Source organism: Monodelphis domestica, chromosome 4 (genome assembly GCF_027887165.1).
Source record: "Monodelphis domestica isolate mMonDom1 chromosome 4, mMonDom1.pri, whole genome shotgun sequence".
Taxonomy (NCBI): domain Eukaryota; kingdom Metazoa; phylum Chordata; class Mammalia; order Didelphimorphia; family Didelphidae; genus Monodelphis; species Monodelphis domestica.
Window position 1 is genome coordinate 418,893,639 of NC_077230.1, and position 18,901 is coordinate 418,912,539.

The window sequence follows — 18,901 nt, forward strand, 5'->3', positions numbered from 1 at the left end:
CAGCCCCCAGAGCCCGACTCGTCCTTCCCAGGGCCCCGTCTCCACTGGCCGAGCCCTAGAGACCTTTAGGAGAAGGAAAAGAGCCAGGAGGCCAGAGCAGCTGAACAGTCCTTTATGGAAACAGGCAGAGCTGGGGGGGACGGGAGGGGTCGTGGAGCCGGGCCCCGGCAGCCACCCCTTCCCTGGGCACCCCTCCTGGCACAGGGGGGTCCCGCAGGCTGGCCTGCCAGGGCCCTCTCAGGTGCACGATAGCCGGGGATGGAGGGGGTGGAGGTTGGGGTGGGGGGAATCTCTGTGTATTTATTTTTCTGTAACTATAATCTGGATTTCTAGGTAAGCGCATCTCAGGGCGAGGGACGAGTCAAATGAAGCAGGCACCAGGTCGTGACTGGCACGGCCCAGGGAAAGGGGGTGTCCATCAGTGATGCCCGCCGACGTGCTGGAGGAAGCCAGTGACCCGGGGAGGCCCGTGGGGGTGGGGGTGGCGGGGCGGGGGGGCCTGGCCCCGGGCCCCACCACCGCCCTCCAAGCTCCAGTCAGGGTCGCTTAGCCACTCCCCCGGGCAGGGGGGTAGGGGGGGTGCACCTGCGTCGTACAGCTCCGGGCCAGCCCTCTGCAGAGACAGGAGGGAGTCCTGGAGGGCCCCTTAGCATCCTCTCATCTGCCTCCCTTCGCGTGGGCCCTTGGCCCAACGACTGAACCTGTTGTTGCCCACCAGATACTTGGTGCTAAAGGCAACTGTGTCCTTTACCTGGCACTCTATTCCCCTGCTGCCCCCCACTTTGTCCCCAAGCGCCCCCACATCACCTCCTCTCCCCAGGACCCCCCGGGCCCCCACCCCTCTCCTCGGACTGTCACCCAGCCCCTCAGCCCGCTGCCCTGCCTGTTAACCCCTCGCTACGTGCCCTCCCCCAGCCCCTGGTACCTCAGCTGCTAGTGTCAGCTCCTTGGCCCCAGGCCGCTCGTCGGGCCCATCCCCATCTAGCTGCGGGACGGCCGGGGGGTCCGCAGAGGCCCCACGCCGCTCCCCCTCCTCCCAGCCGCCGCCCCGGCCAGGCCCACCCTCGTCGGGCGAAGCCTGGCCCAGCCGGATAAGGTTGCCAAAGTTAGGGTCGGACTTGGAGCCGGCAGGGTGCTTGCGGGACTTGTGACGCCCGGAGAGACGGCTGCCGTAGAAGGCCAAGATCGGCTCGGGCCCGGGCTCACGGCCCCGCCGGGTAACCCCCTTGGGCAGCACCATGGTATCCGGGGGTGGCTCGGGGGCACCGTAGGCCCCAGCCCGGCCTTCCCCCCACAGCCTTCCGGGCTCCTGCAGGCTCAGGTCATCCAGCTGGTCGATGGCCCTCTGCACGCCGGGGGCCTTCTCCTCCCGGTAGTAGGTGCCGCCTCCGCCGCTGCCCTCTTCCTCCTCCGCCAGGCGGTAGTAGGGGGGCCCCTCGTCCGTGGGCGCCCGGCCCTCCAGCTGCAGCGAGAGGCGGCAGCCGCGCAGGGACAGCTGGTAGTAGCGGGTGCCCTCGTGGGCGCTGCGCAGCTGCTGCATCGACACGAAGGGGTGGCGGAGAGCAGCGCTGGGGCTGATGCGCTCATGGGACTCCCAGGTCAGCATCCGCTTGATAAGCTCCACCATGCTCTTGAGGTCTGCGTACTCGGCCAGCGTCTCGCGGTCTGGGAACGCCAGCTTGCCCGCTGCCCCGCCGCCATTCACGGTCTCGATCTGGTCCAGAGACTTGAGCATGTATTTACGCCGCTCCAGGGGGCGGACCTGATGGCCAGAAGCCGGTCAGGGCTGGAGCTCTCCCCGGGCGCCCTGGCCCAGCGAGCCGCCCCCCCCGCCCCGTTACCTTGGTCTCCGCCAAGTAGTCGGCCGAAGACTTGAGCTGCCAAGGGTTGGAGGCCTCTGGATGGGGGTTGCGTTTGAAGAAATGGTGGGCCTTACGGGCGGCATGGAGGAGGTGGGCCTTCGGCAGGCCCTGGGTCTCACAGATGTAGCGGATCTGGTCGTATTCATTGTTGCCTGGGTAGAGAGGCCAGCCCAGGTGAAGCTCGGCCATCACGCACCCCAGTGACCAGACGTCCACCTTCTCGCAGAAGGGCAGGCCCAGGAGGATCTCGGGGGCCCGGTAAAAACGGGACTGGATGTAGGGTTCTTTGACATAACGCACCTCACTGAAGATGCTGGCTGAGCCAAAGTCAATCACCTGCGAGCACACCCCCAATCCCCTCAGCCAGACGGATCCCTCCAGCCCGGAGGCCCACGGGATGCCCAGAGGTCCCCACTGGCCCCTCCGCCTAAGGGGACGAGGTCAAGAGGCAGGAGAGAGGAAGAGGTGCCCCTGTGCTGCGCTAGGATGGAGGGGATGCAGAAGGGCAGGGGAGCCAGCCTCGGGGGATGAGGAAGATGACGGGAAAGTGGGAAGGGGCTCACAAACGGGGGTCCCTCCTCAGCAGCACTAGGGGCCGGGCCCCAGGTGGCAGAAGAACAGGAGGGAGGCGGTTTGGGAGTGTCCCTCCAAGGGCTGAGGGGGCCGTGGGAGGGAAGAGAGGATCCCCACCCCCATCCCTCTCTTCCGGACCCCCATCCCCAAACCTTGACCCTGAAGGGACAACGGGTCTGGTCGACCAGCATGATGTTCTCCGGTTTGAGGTCAGCGTGGATGATGGCCAGTTCCTTGAGCCGGGCCAAGGCCCGGAGCACCTGCAGCGTCACGGTGCGGATGTGACGGGCCGCGAGGGGCGCAAAATTGTTCTCCTTTTGGAACTCGAAAAGGTTCTGCTCCAGAAGCTCAAAGACCAGGTAAAACTTGAGGGCATCGTGGAAGAACTCGAGGAAGCGGATGATGTGAGCCTCGTCCGGGTCCAGGCCCCGCATGCAGCGAAGGAGTTTGAGCTCGTTCTTGATGATGCGGTTACGGTACGCATCATTCTTGAGGATTTTGATGGCCACCATCTCGCCCGTGCTCCGTCGCCAGCCCTTGGCCACCTCACCAAAGGTCCCCTTACCTAGGACCTCGATGATGTCATAGCAGTCGGTTTCAGACTGGATGGTGGCCATGGCCCGGCCACTGCCCTCGACCCTCCGCCGCCGAGGGCGCCCGCCCCGCCGCCGGCCCCGGGGCCCGAGCGGGGGAAAGAGAACCGCACTCGTGCCGCCCAGGGACAGCGCCCTCTCCGCCGCCCCGCCCCCCCCCTCTCTGGAGTGCGAAACTGCTGGGGCCTTCGCCCCTCCCCCCCACCCCGGGCTCGGGATGAGCCCCCCCCCGGACCCCGATCGGTTCCGGGGTTGCTGAGCGGGATGGGTTCTGTTGTCGGAGACCCTCCTCTGGACCCTGATGCAGAATGGACTGTCGTGTTCCAAGGAAGACCTTCCCCCTCCCCCGATTGATGGCAGAACCCAGGGTAGGCAGTGGGGCAGTGTCTGAAGGCTTGGCACACGCACGGTGGGATCCTTCTGGAGCAATCCCCATTGGGAAGGGGTCCCTGCTAAACCCAGGCAGGCCTAGAATTCTCTACTCATGTGGGAGACTCATATATAGTCAGGGAGGCCACCAGGGGACTCCTCAGAAGCAGGTCAGACTGGGTGCCCCACGAGGTCTCTTCCATCTCTGGGATTCTGCAGTGCATGTAGTCCACCCTGACCGAGGCCTCGGTTTCCCTGCCTGAGAGGAGGGATTGGGGAGAGGAGAGCCGAGCCCCTTCCTAGAGCACCCTTGCCTTTGGCCACAAAGCTTGAGACCTTGCTGGAGAAGATGGGTCCTCGAGGCCTCCTGCCTCCCCTCCAGGTGCTGCCAGCCCAGGCCAGCGATTGGGCCAGAAGAGCAGGAAAGGAGGCTCCCGGACAGTGGTCCCTGCCCGCCCCTCACTGGATGCCCAGTGTAGGCACTCTGGCACAAATACCCAGCCCACATATGCCCCCTCCTCTCCCAGCAGGGAGGCCCCAGGCACCAGTGGCCTCCAGTACCCTCCCCCTTGGGGCCCTCCACCTCTCTTAGCCACCTGAGATTCCCATCCCATCTTGGTGGCCAGAGACCAAAGAGACTGTTCTGTCTGCCGGCCAGCATGCCGCCTCTCCTTTGGGACCTCTAAGACCCAACAGCTCCCAGCTCTAAAGCGAGCTCCCGAAGGTAGAAGCAAACCGCCTTCCCCTCTCGGGAGGGGGCTGCAGCTTCGGCTCTCCCTTCCCCACCAGACCGAGGGGTCCCTGACAGTTGGCAGCAGGATCCCTCAGGCCCCTGGGAGAGGGCTTCTGCACATAGACAGCTAGACGAGGGCAGCGGCTCCTTGTACCTCTCCCCAAGAGCAGAGACCTGGCACTGAGGCTCCCTGAAGGCACCTCTGATTGGAGGTGCCACAGGCATGGGGCCACTGGGATGCTGTCCAGCCCCACGGGATCCACCGTAGAGCTCCCATCCTATGTCCCATCTCTTCTTCCCTGAGCGCAGTAAAGGGGGCCCCTGAAGCCAGGCCTTCGGGATACAGATGACCAGGACAGAGTGCCGGACTTGGGGTTATTTTATTCATACCGGTTGGCTCTTGGCCATTACACAGATGTTTCCTTTGAGGAGCATGCAGCCCGAGCAGGGGACAGCAGAAGCTGGTGCCTGGTGGTTCGTGGGTTGCCCCCGCCTCTCAGGCCTCATTGGGTTAGTGCTAGTATCTAACACACACGCAGAGTTGTAGGGAGAGAAAAGGGAAGACGCTGCTACCTCCCCAGAAGAACCTAGACGGCTGCCGTTTGGCCCCCCTCCATCTTGGCAGTGCCTAGAGGGGTTGGCTCCCCGTCAGTTTCTGTCTCCGAGAAGCCTACTTTGGGCAGCCGGACCCTGAATGTTCCCTCCTCCTCGCTCAGCGCTCCCTTGGCTGCCCCCTGTGCCTTGGGGCTCAGTGACACCTTCGGGAAATGGAATTTGGGGGACTTATCTCCAGGGGACCTCTGGGACCCCTCAGTCCCACCAGACTCCCCTTCCTCTTTAGAGCGACCAGAGAAGGGTGAGCGGAAACGAGCGGTCCGCAAGGCAGCAAAGGGCCCGATATCCACCCCAACCAGGCCCCGACTCAACTCAGGGTCCTGCTCTGGGCCTCTGTAGGGGGAAGCAAGTTCCACTTGGGGCAGGCACACTCGTCCAAGGCGGCCTGTGGACGCACCATTGTGTAGGGCAGCTGCCGCTCCCGTCTCCTCACCTGGGGAGCTGGTCCCATTGGTGCTGGGTGCTTCACCCTTGGCAAAGCCCACTTTAGGCAGTCTTAGCTTAGGACTCCTGACCCGGCCACCAGCCTCCCCAGCCCCCTCCCCAGAACCACCCCAAGACAAGAGGGTAGATTTGCCCAACCCAGGGGAGACTTTTGCATCTCCTTCCCTAGTCTCCTCCTTGCCTGCCCCCTTTGCCACCTTCTTTCCTTTGGCTTTCTCCACATCATCTCCCTCTTCTTTCCCTAGCAAGAGTCCAAATCGAGGCAGTTTGATCTTGGGTCTGCGCCCAGCCTCGCCTTCCAGCCCATCCCCAGCCACCTGGTACTCGGCATGGCTGCCCATGGGGGGTGGGGAGAGTTCCACCTCGGGCATCCAGGAGCGTTGCTTGCCCCCTTCTGGGGGTGTGCCTGCCTTCCCAGCACCTGGCTCTACCGTGAAGCCCACGTCTGGAAGGGAGAGGTGGAAGGTATGGTCAAGGGCTGCTCCAGGTGGGCATAGAGGCTGACTCTTCCCCTCCCCACTGCCCTTGAGAGTGGGCATCTTCAACCGGAACTTCCCCTCTCCTGTGCCTTCAGCCACTGCCCGAGTCTCACCCCTTACCAGAGCATCCTTGATGCCCTCTGTCTTGTGACTGAGTCCCACATCTAACTCCAGCTGGGGCACAGCCACATCGGGCATCTTGAACACCCCCTCTCCCACAAGCATCTCCCCTCCCTCTATTTGGGCTCTCGGGAGAGACAAGTCCACCTGAGGCAGCTGTACCCGGAAGCCCGCACCACCCTCAGTTGCCACAGTCATCCCTTCCCTCTGCCCCTGGAAGGCTCGCTCTTCGGACCTCGTCCCTTCCCCAACCCCACTAAAACCAGTTAGTTCTACCTGGGGCACTGTGATCCCCATTGTGGGCACCGTCAGCTCACCCTTGTAGCCCCTGGCATCCTCAGAGACTTCCATGCCCACCTGCTCTGCCCCACTTGCTAGCCCTGGCACTGAGATCTGAACAACAGGCAGCTTGACCTCTGTCCTTGCCATCTCCATCTCCACCTCCCCTCTTCCCTCTCCCTGTGCCACCAATGTGGGCAGCTCCACTTGGGGTATTTTTAAGACAGCGTGCCCCATGTGGAGTTTTTCCTCAAGACTACTCTGGTCTCCGTCTTCCACTTCTCTTCCCCGTGCCAGCCCGAATGAGGGTATCTTAAACTTGGGCATCTTCACCTTAGCCTCCCATCCCCGACCTTTGCTTTCTGCTTCTCCTTCCCCCACCGCCGTCTCTCCGGCCTCCATATCTTTGCCCTTGGCCCCAAACCTGGGCAAAGCAAACTTGGGGCTCTTGAGCTTGACATCGGGCAGTTCACCAGGCACCTCCAACTTGCCTGTGGGCAACTGGACATCCAGGCTAAGTTGGGGGACAGAAACCCCGAAGGCAGGCAGCTGAAGGCCCTCCCCAGATTCTTTGGTTTCCGTCTCAACACCTGTTCTGACCTTGGGGAAGGTGATGCCAAACTTGGATGTTTTCAGCTTGGCCCCACGTACACCCCCTTCACTGTCCCCTTCCCCCTTGCCCATTTTGGGGCCTGAAAGCCCAAACTTAGGCAGGGAGAACTTGGGAGACTTGAGTTTGGGCTCAGACACTTCCAGCTTCCCCTCTGCCTCTCCTTCAGGAAGCTTTGGGGCAACTATCTCAACAGCAGGCAGCACCAGGCTGGGCATCTTGAACCCAGCCTCCCCTACCTCCACTGTACCAAGGGAGATCCCAGAAGGCTCTGCAGGAAGCTTAGATGTGGGGGCAGCTCCCTTTGGTGGACCCGCCTTGCCCAGCTCCTCACCCGTAGGGAGACCTTGGAGCCCAGCACTGGGCAGCTCCAGTTCCACGGAGGGCAGTGTAACAGAGGGGAAGCTGAGCCGGGCCTCAGGCCCCTTGGCCCCTGGCTCGAGGCTGGCCAATGGCTCCCCACGCCCTGAGACTTCAAGGCTCACCACCCCAACCTTGGCTCGGGGAGGAGATCCCACCCGTCCCAACTTGGGTATGGACATCTTGGGCAATCTAAAGCCAAAGTCCAGGCCCTCAGTCCGCTCTGCCCCACGTTCTCTAGGAAGTCGCACATCTGGAGCCTTGGGTGCCTGCACCTCTGAACCTCTGGGCAACTTCATCTCAGGCATCTTAGGAAGGTGCATTTCTGGCATCTTGGGCATTTGCATCTCCGGCACTTTGGGGAGCTGCACTTCTGGAAGGTGCACCTCCGGGATAGACATGTCTGGGACCTTGGGCAGCTTCATCTCAGGCAGCTTCATCTCGGGCACCTTTGGGAGCTGGACCTCTGGGAGGTGCACCTCCGGGATGGACATGTCTGGCCCCTTGGGCAGCTTCATCTCAGGCACCTTTGGGAGCTGGACCTCTGGGAGGTGCACCTCCGGGATAGACATGTCTGGGACCTTGGGCAGCTTCATCTCAGGCAGCTTCATCTCGGGTACCTTTGGGAGCTGGACCTCTAGGAGGTGCACCTCCGGGATAGACATATCTGGGACCTTGGGCAGCTTCATCTCAGGCACCTTTGGGAGCTGGACCTCTGGGAGGTGCACCTCCGGGATAGACATGTCTGGGACCTTGGGCAGCTTCATCTCAGGCAGCTTCATCTCGGGCACCTTTGGGAGCTGGACCTCTGGGAGGTGCACCTCCGGGATAGACATGTCTGAGACCTTGGGCAGCTTCATCTCAGGCAGCTTCATCTCGGGCACCTTTGGGAGCTGGACCTCTGGGAGGTGCACCTCTGGGATAGACATGTCTGGGACCTTGGGCAGCTTCATCTCAGGCAGCTTCATCTCGGGCACCTTTGGGAGCTGGACCTCTGGGAGGTGCACCTCTGGGATAGACATGTCTGGGACCTTGGGCAGCTTCATCTCAGGCAGCTTCATCTCAGGCACCTTTGGGAGCTGGACCTCTGGGAGGTGCACCTCTGGGATGGACACCTCCGGTCCCTTGGGTAGCTTCATCTCTGGTACTTTGGGGAGCTGTACATCTGCCCCCTTTGGCAACTTGACCTCAGGACCTTTTGGCAGCTTCCCCTCTGGGCCCTTGGGCAGCTTAACTTCAGCCCCAGATACCCCAATGCCAAAAGAAGGCATCTTGAGGGTGGGCAGTTTCAGCTTGCCCTCTACAGTGGGTTCGGGTGCAGCTGGCCTCGACTCCAGCAGAGAGAGCCCAAAAGTGGGCATCCGCAGCTTGGGTCCCTTGGCCCTGGCCTCGGGACTGGCCCTTATTCTTTTGCCGACTTTCCCCTCACCGTCAGGCCCTGCCCCTTCCTTCCCCCGAGCGCCAAAGCGGGGAAAGGTGAGCCAGGGCACCTTTAAAGCGACCTCAGGCCCTTCTCCCCGGACTTCAGCCTCTGCTCTGGGCAGGGCGAGGTCCACCTCCATGGATGGCACAGATACATCGAGGGTCGGTGCTGGGATGGCCCCACCTTCTCTGGCCTCCAGGCAAGGCAACTGGGTGAGGCTAGGCAGCTCCACCTGGGGCACCTGGATCCCCCCTGGGGCCACCTCGGGCCCAGGGGCTCCTGGGGCTGTCAGGCCAAATGTGGGCAGATGGAGGCCAAATCCAGTGCCCGAAGGCTCTGCAGCTTCAGCCACCACCTCAGCACCAGCCCTCTGAGGCACAACCAGCTCTAGCTGGGGGGTCACAAAATGGGCCCCGAAGGGCGCTTCCTCTCCAGCCAGGGTACCCTCCACCTTGGCCTTCCTGCTCCCAAGGAAGGGAATGGCGGCCAGGTGAGATACCCGGACCCCCGGCTCAGCAGTTGGGACGGGACCAGCCACTTCCCTGACCCGCAGGCGGGGGAGACGCAAGCGTCGACGGGTAGGGGCGGGCAGCGGGGGCCCCGGAGCCACGTCGGCCTTGGCCCGTCGCAGCCTTGAAAACTTGGGGAAGGAGAACTCAACATCAACAGGGGCCAGATCTGAGGGGATCCCCGGGGCCCCAGGCACAGCTAGGACCTTCTTCTTCTTCACTGGGGACAGGCTCTGGATGTTCTGGGGAGAGAGGAGAGAGGCGGGAGGCGGTGGAACAAGAGGGGGTGCCGACAGGGAGACAGGAGAGAGGGGAGGCTGACGAGGGCTGGCCTGTCCTCACGCACCAACCCCACTGGCCTTGCCACCATCATGGCCTCCCTCGCTCCACAGAGCCTCAGCCGTCTCCCCTGCGGGCGCTGGTCCCAACGCATGGCCCGGCCCAAGATGCACTCCTTTCTTGGGCAGTAAATAGCGACGGCTCTTAGGCTCTGGCTGTCAGAGGCGTTCTGAGGGGCCCTGAGGCTCCCCTGGCAGCTAGGCCCGAATGGGCAGCCAGTGGAGGTGTAGGGAGGTAGGCTGAGGGCAGACAGGGAGACCAGGAGTCAGAGCTGCGCCTGGACCTGCCATTGGGCGCTGGGTGGTATGGGAGAAGGGTGCAGGGGGCCTTGGGCTGGGGCTAGGCTGGGGAAGGTTAGTAGCTGTATTAGTCCCCGGACAGCCAGACGGCTGGACGACCTCAAGGGGCAGAGCCCAGGGCGGCAGGACCAGTGTGGGAAGCTCCCCGCAGGGTGCCTGGGGCCGAGTTTGGGGCACCAGGGCCCCCCAAGGCAGGGGCCGGGAGCAGCACGCCTACCAGCTTGGCCACCTTGGCCCGGGGGCCCTTGATCTCGTAGCCTGCTCTGGTGCCGGGGCGTAGGGCCAGGTCCCCGGTGGGCACGGTCCTCTTGAGGCAGAAGGAGACCTTATAGGGCTCGGCACACTCTAGCAAACGCAGGGCATCTTCGTACTTGAAATTGTCAAAAAAGACCCGGGCGCTGAGCAGCTGGTCCCCTGTGGAAGGCATGGGATGTCAGGGCTGGAAGAAGCCCCCCAAGGTGTCCAGTCTGGCCCTGCCGGCCCTCTGTGAACCATTTAGGGTTTTCTGATAGAGAAACTAGAATGGTTTGTCACTTCCTTCTCCGGCTCATTTGACAGATGAGGAAACTGAGGCACAGACTTAGTGACTCTTCTGAACTCCTGAACCTAGGGCTTCTGGACTCCAAGCTAGGCACCATCCCCACATCCCCATCATGTCTCTTCCTCCACAGTCTCACCACTGGACAGGAAGAGGCAGAATTCAAACCCTAGACTGGGAACTCTGAAGCACAATTCTGGTCATCGGTTGTTCAGCCACTACCCTACCCTGATCCTGTGCCTTCACCTTAGATTCCAGCCCAGTGAGGGGGCAGGAACTCTCCATCCCCAGCCATCTCCATAGATATCCTCCAATTATGTGACTCCTTTCGGGCTGCAGTGGGGGCCTCCCCACCCCACCAAACACACACAGCTTTCTCTGACTGGTGACATCCTTCTATTCAATACAACTTGGGACCCAGAGCCTCCATTCTGCTTGGCTTTGGAGACCCAGATCAAGGGCTGCTTCTTCTATGAAGCCTTCACTCCATCAATGAGCAGAGCCAGAAAGAGCAGCCTCAGACATCTACAGACACACCCAGAGGGGCAGGCAAGTCACTTCACCTCTCTGCCTCAGTTTCCTCATCTGCAAAGTGGGGCTACTCAGAGCAAGTTACTTCACCTCTCTGCCTCTCCCCCTCCCCAATACTCCCTCAAATTTCTCCTAGCACTTTACCCAAACGCCTCTTTGGGTCCATTTTGTAACCTTGTCTTCGGATTCTTTCTAGATATTTCTTTCCCTCCACTAAATTCTAAACTCCAGGACTAAGGCCACAAGAGGTTTTTTGCCCCCAGGCCTCCAGCTTCTCCTCTAGGGTGGGGTCCATGTCTCTCCCACCCTCCCCAGTCCATCAATCCATTCACAAACATTAAGGCACTTGATAGTTCTCACCTGCCCTCAAGGAGTTTGTAGCCTAATGGAGAGTTCTGTTCAGTTGTTTTTCAGTTGTATTCAGACTCTCAATGACCCCATTGGGGTTTTCTTAGCAGAGATCAGGGAGTGGTTGGCCATTTCCTTCTCCAGTTCATTTGACAGATGAGAAGACTCAGGCAAACAGGGTTAAGTGACTTGACCAGAATCACACAGCTAGGAAGTGTCTGAGGCTAGTTTTGAACTCAAGAAGAGGAGTCTTTCTAACTCCAGGCCTGGCACTCTATCCATTGAGCTACCTAGCAACATGCAAGTAACCATGAACAAATAAGCTAAAGACAGGATGAAATGGAAATAACCAACCAACAAGGGAGGTAGCTAGGTGGTTCAGTGGATAAAGCCAGACCCAGAGATGGGAGGTTCTGGGTTTCAATCTAGCCTCAGATGCTTCCTAATTGTGTGACCCTGAGCAAGTCACTTAACCCGCATGGCTTAGTCCTTACCACTCTTCTGCCTTAGAAGCAATACACAGTATTGATTCTAAGGCAGAAAGAGAGGGTTTTTTTTTTTTTTTTTAATGAAGAGGGATTTGGAAAGTCTTCCTGTAAAAGGTGGGATTTTAGCCCAGACTTGAAGGAAGCTAGGGAAACCAGTGGTGGTACAGAGTAGACCAAATAAATCCTGCCTCTGACACTAGCTGTGTAACACTAGACAAGTCACAGTATCTCTCTTGCTTTAGTTTCCCCGTCTTGGAGAGTTGTCATCTAAGGTCCATTAAAGCTCTAAATGATCCCATGACCTGCTTTCCCCCTTCCCCTTCTTCCTCATCCCCCACTGATTGCCTTGGAAGAGTCACCCTCCAACCAAATGTTCCCCAACTGCCTTGAGATTCTGATTTAAGCTCTTAAGTTTTACACGAACCTATCTTGGTCTGCACAGCATTGAATATTGTCTCGGAATCAGATCCATTTAGTCCTTTTACAGATGGGGAAATTGAGGCAAGAGAGGTTTAAATAGCTGGCCCACAGTGGAGGTAAAAGCCAACCTCCATAGTTGAGCTACAATTCCCACTACTCCAAGGCTAACCTTGAAGGGTTCTTCAAACTGGAACTTTGACCCTCCAGGTCTGCTGTTGACCATCCCCTGTGCCCGCCAGGTTCCACTTACCTTCCTGCAAGCTGAGAGTCTTGGCTGCTGGTGAGTCCTTGAGCAACTCCTTGATGAAGATCCCTTCCTTGCCCCCACCTGCCACATTGATGCCACTGACCCCCGTCTCAGCCTCAGTCTCCACAATGATCTCCACCAGCTCAGACCTTCTGAGCTCCTGGAGGCAGAGGAGGACATAGGTAGGGGGTGGGATGGATGGGCAGGGAGGCTGTGCCATCTTCTCATCTCACCTAGGGAACTATCACACATCTAGACGAACACATCAGCCCCCAGACTTCCAGGCCGAGGTTCTGCCCCACTGTCCGAGAGGGCTGGCTAGTCCAGGGTCCCTGACCGTCTTGGCCTCCCGGAGCCAGGCTTGAGCCCCTAGACCTGCGACACCCCTCCCCTACCTCAACACTAAAGCCCAAAGCCATACCTCAGCGCTCCGACTTCTGGCCTCCATAGTGCCTGCCGAGGTCGAGGCCAGAGCCTCCGATACAGCCTGCCTCTCTCCTTTCTTCTGTAAAACTTGCTTCAGCTCTGCATGGAGCAGGAGCTTCTGGGCCTGCAGGGGGGAGGAGGAAGATGAGTAGGTGAGAAGAGGGGGATGGGTCTCCAAGGAAAGAAGGGGACCTGAGAATAGAAACAGGGCCAAGGCCTGGGGAACCACTCCCATTTCACTGGGGCTTCTCAGAGCAGGAAGGGACCTTCAGCATCATCTGGGACAAGTCCCTCATTTTACAGGGCAGGGCGTGGGAGGGCCAGAGAATTCCAGGGATTTGCCCAAGATCCTGCAGCACTGAGGGCTGAAGGAAATGAAGCAAAGATCCTGGAGTGGTTTGCCAATTCCTTCTTTGGCTCTTTTGACAGATGAGGAAACTGAGGCAACCAGGGTTAAATGAGTTGCCCGGGGTCACACAGCTAGTGAGTAAGTGTCTGTGGCCAGATCTAAACTCAGAGCTTCCTGCTTCCAGGCCTAGAGTTTTATGCACTGTACTACATAGTTGCCCGCTTTACAGATCAGGAAACTGAGGTCCAGGGGAAGGCAACGACTTGCTCCTGATGAGCTGAGATTCTAAGCCAGGGCAGCCTTCCTCTCCCCTGCCTCTCTTTGCCTGATGAGTGGGAGTCTAGGGTGGAAGAGCCAGTTCCCCATGGGAAGAACCTCACCGCCCTCTCGGCACAGTGCTCGGCTCCTGGGGGACGCTGAGCCCAAGGGGGCTGGGGGTCCTGGGCTGCTTCCCTCTTCTCTCCTTGAGCACCTGCCTGTGAGGAAGAAGAAGCCAGGGGAATGAACTCAGGAGGAGGAGGCTGCAGCAATCAAGCACCCCAATGCCAGAGGACACCCAGCCCCAAGAGAGGGAGCTTCCAGGTCCTCTGCTACTCACCTGGGCACCAACGCCTCCCACCCTGGAAAAGCTCCTGGTCTGAGACTGCCTGGGGGATCCTGGAGAGAGAGAGGGGAGGGATGAGGAGCCCACACTCTCACCCTCCCTGGCAGAGAGGACGAATCAGATACAGGGAGTCACTCGGCAGCTCATGGCCTCAGACTCCCCTCTTGCTAACTGATTGCTCCTTCAATGACGTAGAACTTGAGCCCCTTGGGGAAGGCCTTAGCGTGGGAAGGAGACAGAGGCAGATGCCGGGGCCTTGGAGAAGCCCACCAAAAAGTCATAGAAGACTGGCTCTGTGTGGCCTCGGAGGACAGGTAGGAGGAAGAAAGGACCTCCCTGGAGGCCAGGCAGTCCAACCTTTTCTTTTTGTAGATGGGGAAACTGAGGCTCAAGGAGCTTCCGATACAGCCTGCCTCTCTCCTTTCTTCTGTAAAACTTGCAGAGGCAGCCCTCAGGATCCACATAGTACAACCTCTTCATTTTACAAAAGGGAAAACTAAGGCTGGGAAGATTAAGTACCTTGTCCGAGGTCACACGGGCAGGAACATCAAGGGGGGGTGGGGGAGGAATAAATTTGAGCAAGGAATCAATTTCCTAACAGAGTCAGGGACCCAAAATGAGATGGGTTTCTTTATGAGGTAGTGAGGACCCCATCCCTGGAGATATTCAAGTAGAAAATGGATGATTTCTTATTTGTGAGATTATGGAGGTGGTTTCCGGCTCAAGAGATGGATAGATTCTATCCTACCTCTGATGCTTACTGCCTACGGGACTTTGGGGAAGGCCTTCAACCTCTCTAGGTCTCAGTTTCCCATTCTGTGAAATGAGGTCTCTGGGGTTCATCCCTTCCATCTCTAGATGGGATGATCATTAGTCACTCAACCTCTCCAGGCCTCAGTTTCCTCACTTGTAAAACAAAGTGGTTGGGCTTTTTGAGATCCAAGGGTCCTTCCAGCTTGTGATCTTATGAGTCTATCCCTCCAGTCCCTGGGCTTCTGGGATTCTGGGAAGCTGAGCAACTTGCCCCCCATATCAGGACCCTCCCTATTGAGATGCCAACCTCAACCTGCTGGTGCTCGTTATTTGGCCTCTTCAGCCACTCCCTGGTCCCCCACCTGGGCTCCACCCCTTCTTCTTCCTGGCAGCCCCATCCTCCAGTGGGGTTGGCATCCTGACTTCGCCCCCACTCTGGCTGAAAGGTCAGCTCTCACAAGGCACATTTTCAGAAACAATAGAGCACCCCCCCCATCCCTCCCTGCTGGTCACATTCCCGCCCCCTGCCCCGCTCCCCCCTCCTCCCAATTACACAAAGCCCCTTCAGAGCCCACCCCCAGCAGGCAGATGGATCCCTGGGAGCACTGCAGTGACCCAGGGCCCTTCTCCCCCGCCATGGGCCTCTGTGCCAGCAGGGAGACTCAAGCCCATTTGTCTCTCCACTCCCCTCCCCTCCAAACTCAAGGATCAGCAAAGAAATCAGTTTCCCGAGGCCACAAGAGATGTAGTTTCAAGTCTTGGCTCTGCTCCTATCTAGTAATAAGTTTGCTCCATCCTTGGCCTCAGTTTCCCCTGTTTATAAAATTTCTGCCTGGTGCAATGGAAAGAGCATTGACTCTGGAGTAGACAGACTTGGGTTCCAATCCTGCCTTTGTCTCTTCCCACCTGGGTAAATTTAGGTAAGTCACTTCACATCCCTGGGCCTCAGTTTTCTCATCTGTAAAACAACATTGGAGCTGGACCGGGTGGCATCTGAAGCCCTTTCCAGCTCCAGACCAGAGACCATAAAACCCAACGAGCTCCCTCCCCTCTCTATGATGCTCACAGCCCAGGGAAGCTGTGATTACCCCTGTTTCACAGATGATGAAACTGAGGCACAGAGAAGTTCGTTGGGCAGCCTTGGGTCACAGAGCTAGTAAGTGAAGGCAAGCTAGATTCATTTGGCATCTCTCCTCTAAGATATGAGCCCCCTGGTTGAGAGCTGCCTTCCTCCCAAGCCTGAATAGTTATCCTTCCTCATCTGGCCCTGTTGGGATTTGTCTGTCTGTCTGTCTGTCTGCCTGTCTCCAAATCCCTCTCTCTTTTCAGGTCTGATCATACCTACTTTTCTCCCCCCCGTTTCCTCTCCCCAAATCCTCCCTGACTCTTTCCCGACCTTAGAGTCAGGGCTAGACTCTTTCCTCAAGATCCTTGGGCACGTGTGGGTCCAGGGAAGCCTGGCAGGGTCCCAAGGCAGACCAGGGCTCCCTGGAAGGGACAGGAAGGACAGCTGGACCCAGGGTGGGGCAGGGTGGGGAGCAGAGGATGATCTCTTTCCTTAGCCTCGATGGGTGGGACAGGACATCCCCCCTTTTCTTCCAGCCTTCCCCTCCCATTTAGCCTGGCCACAGCCTCCATGTGCCTCCACATCTGGCTCCTACAAGGAGAAAATTGGGGGGGCAAGAAACTCACCTTGACCCCAATGCCCAGCTTGCCCTGCCTTTGACTTCGCTCCGTTCCAGCTCAGCCCTCTACTTCTACTGGACGGGGGAAATGAGGTCCAGAGAAGGGGAGGATCGTAGGATTAAAGGTGAGATTCTTGACTGGGGGCAAGAGCTTGTTTGATTTCAATGGATAATTGCAATGCCATAGAACTGGCTTCTTTGTACTTTATCCTCTCCATTTAAAGACGAGACTCTGTGCAGGAGCCCAAGGGTTCCGGGACACCCCCTAAGTACAGAATCTCTACTCCAATCCACTCCTGCATTCACAGATCCTACAATAAGTGGTAGGTGTGGATCTGAACCTGGCTCCCTGACTCTAGAACCAGCTCTTACTTTCTGACAGTAACAACTCTAAGACAGAAGGGCAAAAAAGGGGTTAAGCGACTTGCCCAGGGCACACAGCTAGGAAGATTTGAACCCAGGTCCTCTTGACTCTGAGCCTGGTTCTCTAGCCAACGAGCCCCCCAACTGCCCCTAATGCTCTTTCCATGGTCCCCACACCGCCCAGAAATTGAACTCTGGTTCTCTGAGTCCTAATCTAGAGCCCCTGGACATGTCTGAAGCTCTAGAGCAAGCTAGAGCATTCCTTCCCTTTTATTCATTTGATATTGATTGCTTGAAAGGGCCCCAGAAGATCAGAACTGGGAGGAGCTTCTATGGTCCTGGAATCCATCCCTCCCCTCTTACAGATGACAGAGCTGAGGACCAGGAGGACTTGACAGGGTCACACCCCAAGGCTGGAAGAGATTCCAGAGTCCCTCTGATCCAATCCCACCCCAAGGGAGGATGCTAAGGGATCCAGGCCCAAAACTCTAGAGCTGGAAGGGACCTTAGAGACCACCTAGTCCAAATACCCTCAATTTACAGAGTAGGAAACTCTGGCTCAGAAAGTTACGTGACTTGTCCAAGGTCATACAAGTCATTGCAGAACCAGGATTTGAAAGCAGGTCCTCTTTCGATGGGATCATGCTGCCTTGCCCAAACCCAGCCCAGGGTTCTGACTTTCTGCCTCTAACACCTCAGAGCTGGGGCTAAGCCCTCCATCCAGAAAGTGTACCTCTTAGATGTTCCCATTTCAAGACCAAGAAATAGGGGATACCCCAGGAAAGAGGTGGTAAAGTCTAGAACCCTAAAATTATCCTTACAGTCTGGCTCATCCACGAAGGGTGGAAAGGTGGAATCTAAAATTCACAATTCCCAAGACTCTCTGACCCTGTGGGAGATGATGATAAACTGCGCAGAACTCCATACGTGCTCTTCCCCATCTCCCCCTACCTTATTTGTACTTGTTTTAACCCTTACTTTCTGCTTTGGTAACCATTCTAAGACAGGACAAGGGTTCGTCATATGGAATTAAATGACTTGTCCAAGGTCACACAGCTAGGAAGCATCTAAGACCAGATTTAAATCCTCCCCTTACTATTAGACAGGCAACGTGGTTCCGTGGCAAGAGTCCGAGGGTCTGGGTTGGAAGGGAGACTGCTGGGTATTTTGCTCTGTGACTTCAGTCTCATCTTCCTCTAAGATCCCTTAAAAACTCCATATTCTGAGAGTCTCTGCTCCGATCCTCCCTGACCAAGTTGGAAAAGATGCTTCTGAGCCCCGGGCAGTGGAAAGAATGCTGGATGCCTGCTTAGAAGACCTCCATTCAAATTCTGACTCTGCCCCTTAAGAGCTTCGAGTCTTCACATCTCTGTGGGTCTCCCTCCTCTGTCAAAGTCTCTCCAGCCCCTGGATCCGCCGAGTGGTGCCTGGGAGGAGGCGCCCTTTCCTCCACGGGTCACAGGAAGCAGGGATGGGCCACGGGCCGCCCCACTGGACGCTCTAAAATGGGGCTCAGAGGGAGCCCATCGGCTTGGCGGAACCAAGGCTCCCTGTACGGGGCATGGCTCTCCAGCCAATCCTTCCTTCCATCTGGGGCCAGTCCGTCCCTTCCTGGCCTCCGGCCCTCAGTTTCTCCCCCAGGACACAGGCATTCTGTTCCCAGGTCTCTCTCCAGAGCCTGGGCGTCCTGGCCTCCAGTCCCCGACTCCTCGGCTCCTAAGTGGCTGCCCTTCTGTCCTCCACTCCCAGGACCCCTGCAGGTCTCCTGTCCCATCCACCCCTGCGGCCCTTCCCCAAGAGGCCAGCGGCCTGAGATGGGCTCCCTTACCGTCCGGCTGGCCCAATGGTTGGCTCTGGATGCCCCGGCTGCACTGCCCAGGCCAGGGGAAAAGGAACTGGGCTGGGAGGGCAGAGGGTGGGGATGCAGGAGGGCGCAGCTCATTGGCAGATGTCACCAGAGGGGCTGGGCACGGAGGCCCCTGCCCCCTCCTCCCATCTTTAGCTTTCTGCAAGCCAAGGCTGACATAAAAGGAGTCAAGCTTGGCTTCAGAAAATCCAGGCTCGAGGGCAGCTGGGTGGTTCAGTGGATGGAGAGTCAGGCCTAAAGACGGGAGGTCCTGGGTTCAAATATGGCCTCAGACACTTCTTCACTCTGTGATCCTGGGCAAGTCACTCGACCCCCATGGCCTAGCCCTTACTGCGCTTCTGCTGTGGATCCAATACACAATATTGATTATTGATTCCAAGATGGAAGATGAGGGTTAAAATAAAAAAAAGAAGATCCAGGCTCTTGGGGGACCTGGATTAAGAGCACCAAGTGCAAATCCTTCCTCACACACTTACTAGCTGTAAGACCTTGGACAAGTCAACATTAAGATTCTGGCTTCTTTATTCTCCCTGATTTCTGAGTCCAATATCACTTTATCAATGATCATACCAACCAAGCCAATGAACCTAATAGAATCAATAAACATCTGTTCTTAGCTCCCACAAAAAGAAATCTGTCTTGGGAGGTGGCTAGGGGACTCAGTGAATGGAGAGC

At 58.0% G+C, this 18,901-nt stretch overlaps 2 protein-coding genes across 3 annotated transcripts; both read right to left on the bottom strand.

Annotated features, from left to right (window-relative positions):
* Positions 1–96: 96 nt before the first annotated feature.
* HIPK4 (homeodomain interacting protein kinase 4) lies at positions 97–3,280 on the bottom strand. Of its 2 annotated transcripts, none has more exons than XM_001371143.4 (4): positions 2,588–3,279; positions 1,842–2,198; positions 926–1,762; positions 97–613 (listed from the first exon to the last, which is right to left on the bottom strand). In XM_001371143.4, the coding sequence occupies exons 1-4, from the start codon at positions 3,050–3,052 to the stop codon at positions 419–421; spliced, it is 1,854 nt and encodes a 617-aa protein (XP_001371180.2). In that variant the 5' UTR covers positions 3,053–3,279; the 3' UTR covers positions 97–418. The 2 variants fall into 2 exon arrangements, with proteins under 2 accessions (XP_001371180.2, XP_056652177.1); XM_056796199.1 differs by having other exon boundaries at positions 442–701; positions 2,588–3,280.
* Positions 3,281–4,491: 1,211 nt separating this feature from the next.
* On the bottom strand, positions 4,492–18,249 carry PRX (periaxin). The gene is made up of 7 exons (XM_007491920.3): positions 18,188–18,249; positions 13,553–13,611; positions 13,335–13,430; positions 12,601–12,729; positions 12,183–12,339; positions 9,825–10,021; positions 4,492–9,211 (listed from the first exon to the last, which is right to left on the bottom strand). Exons 4-7 carry the CDS (start codon positions 12,625–12,627, stop codon positions 4,718–4,720), a joined length of 4,875 nt encoding a protein of 1,624 aa, XP_007491982.1. The 5' UTR covers positions 12,628–12,729; positions 13,335–13,430; positions 13,553–13,611; positions 18,188–18,249; the 3' UTR covers positions 4,492–4,717.
* Positions 18,250–18,901: the final 652 nt, after the last annotated feature.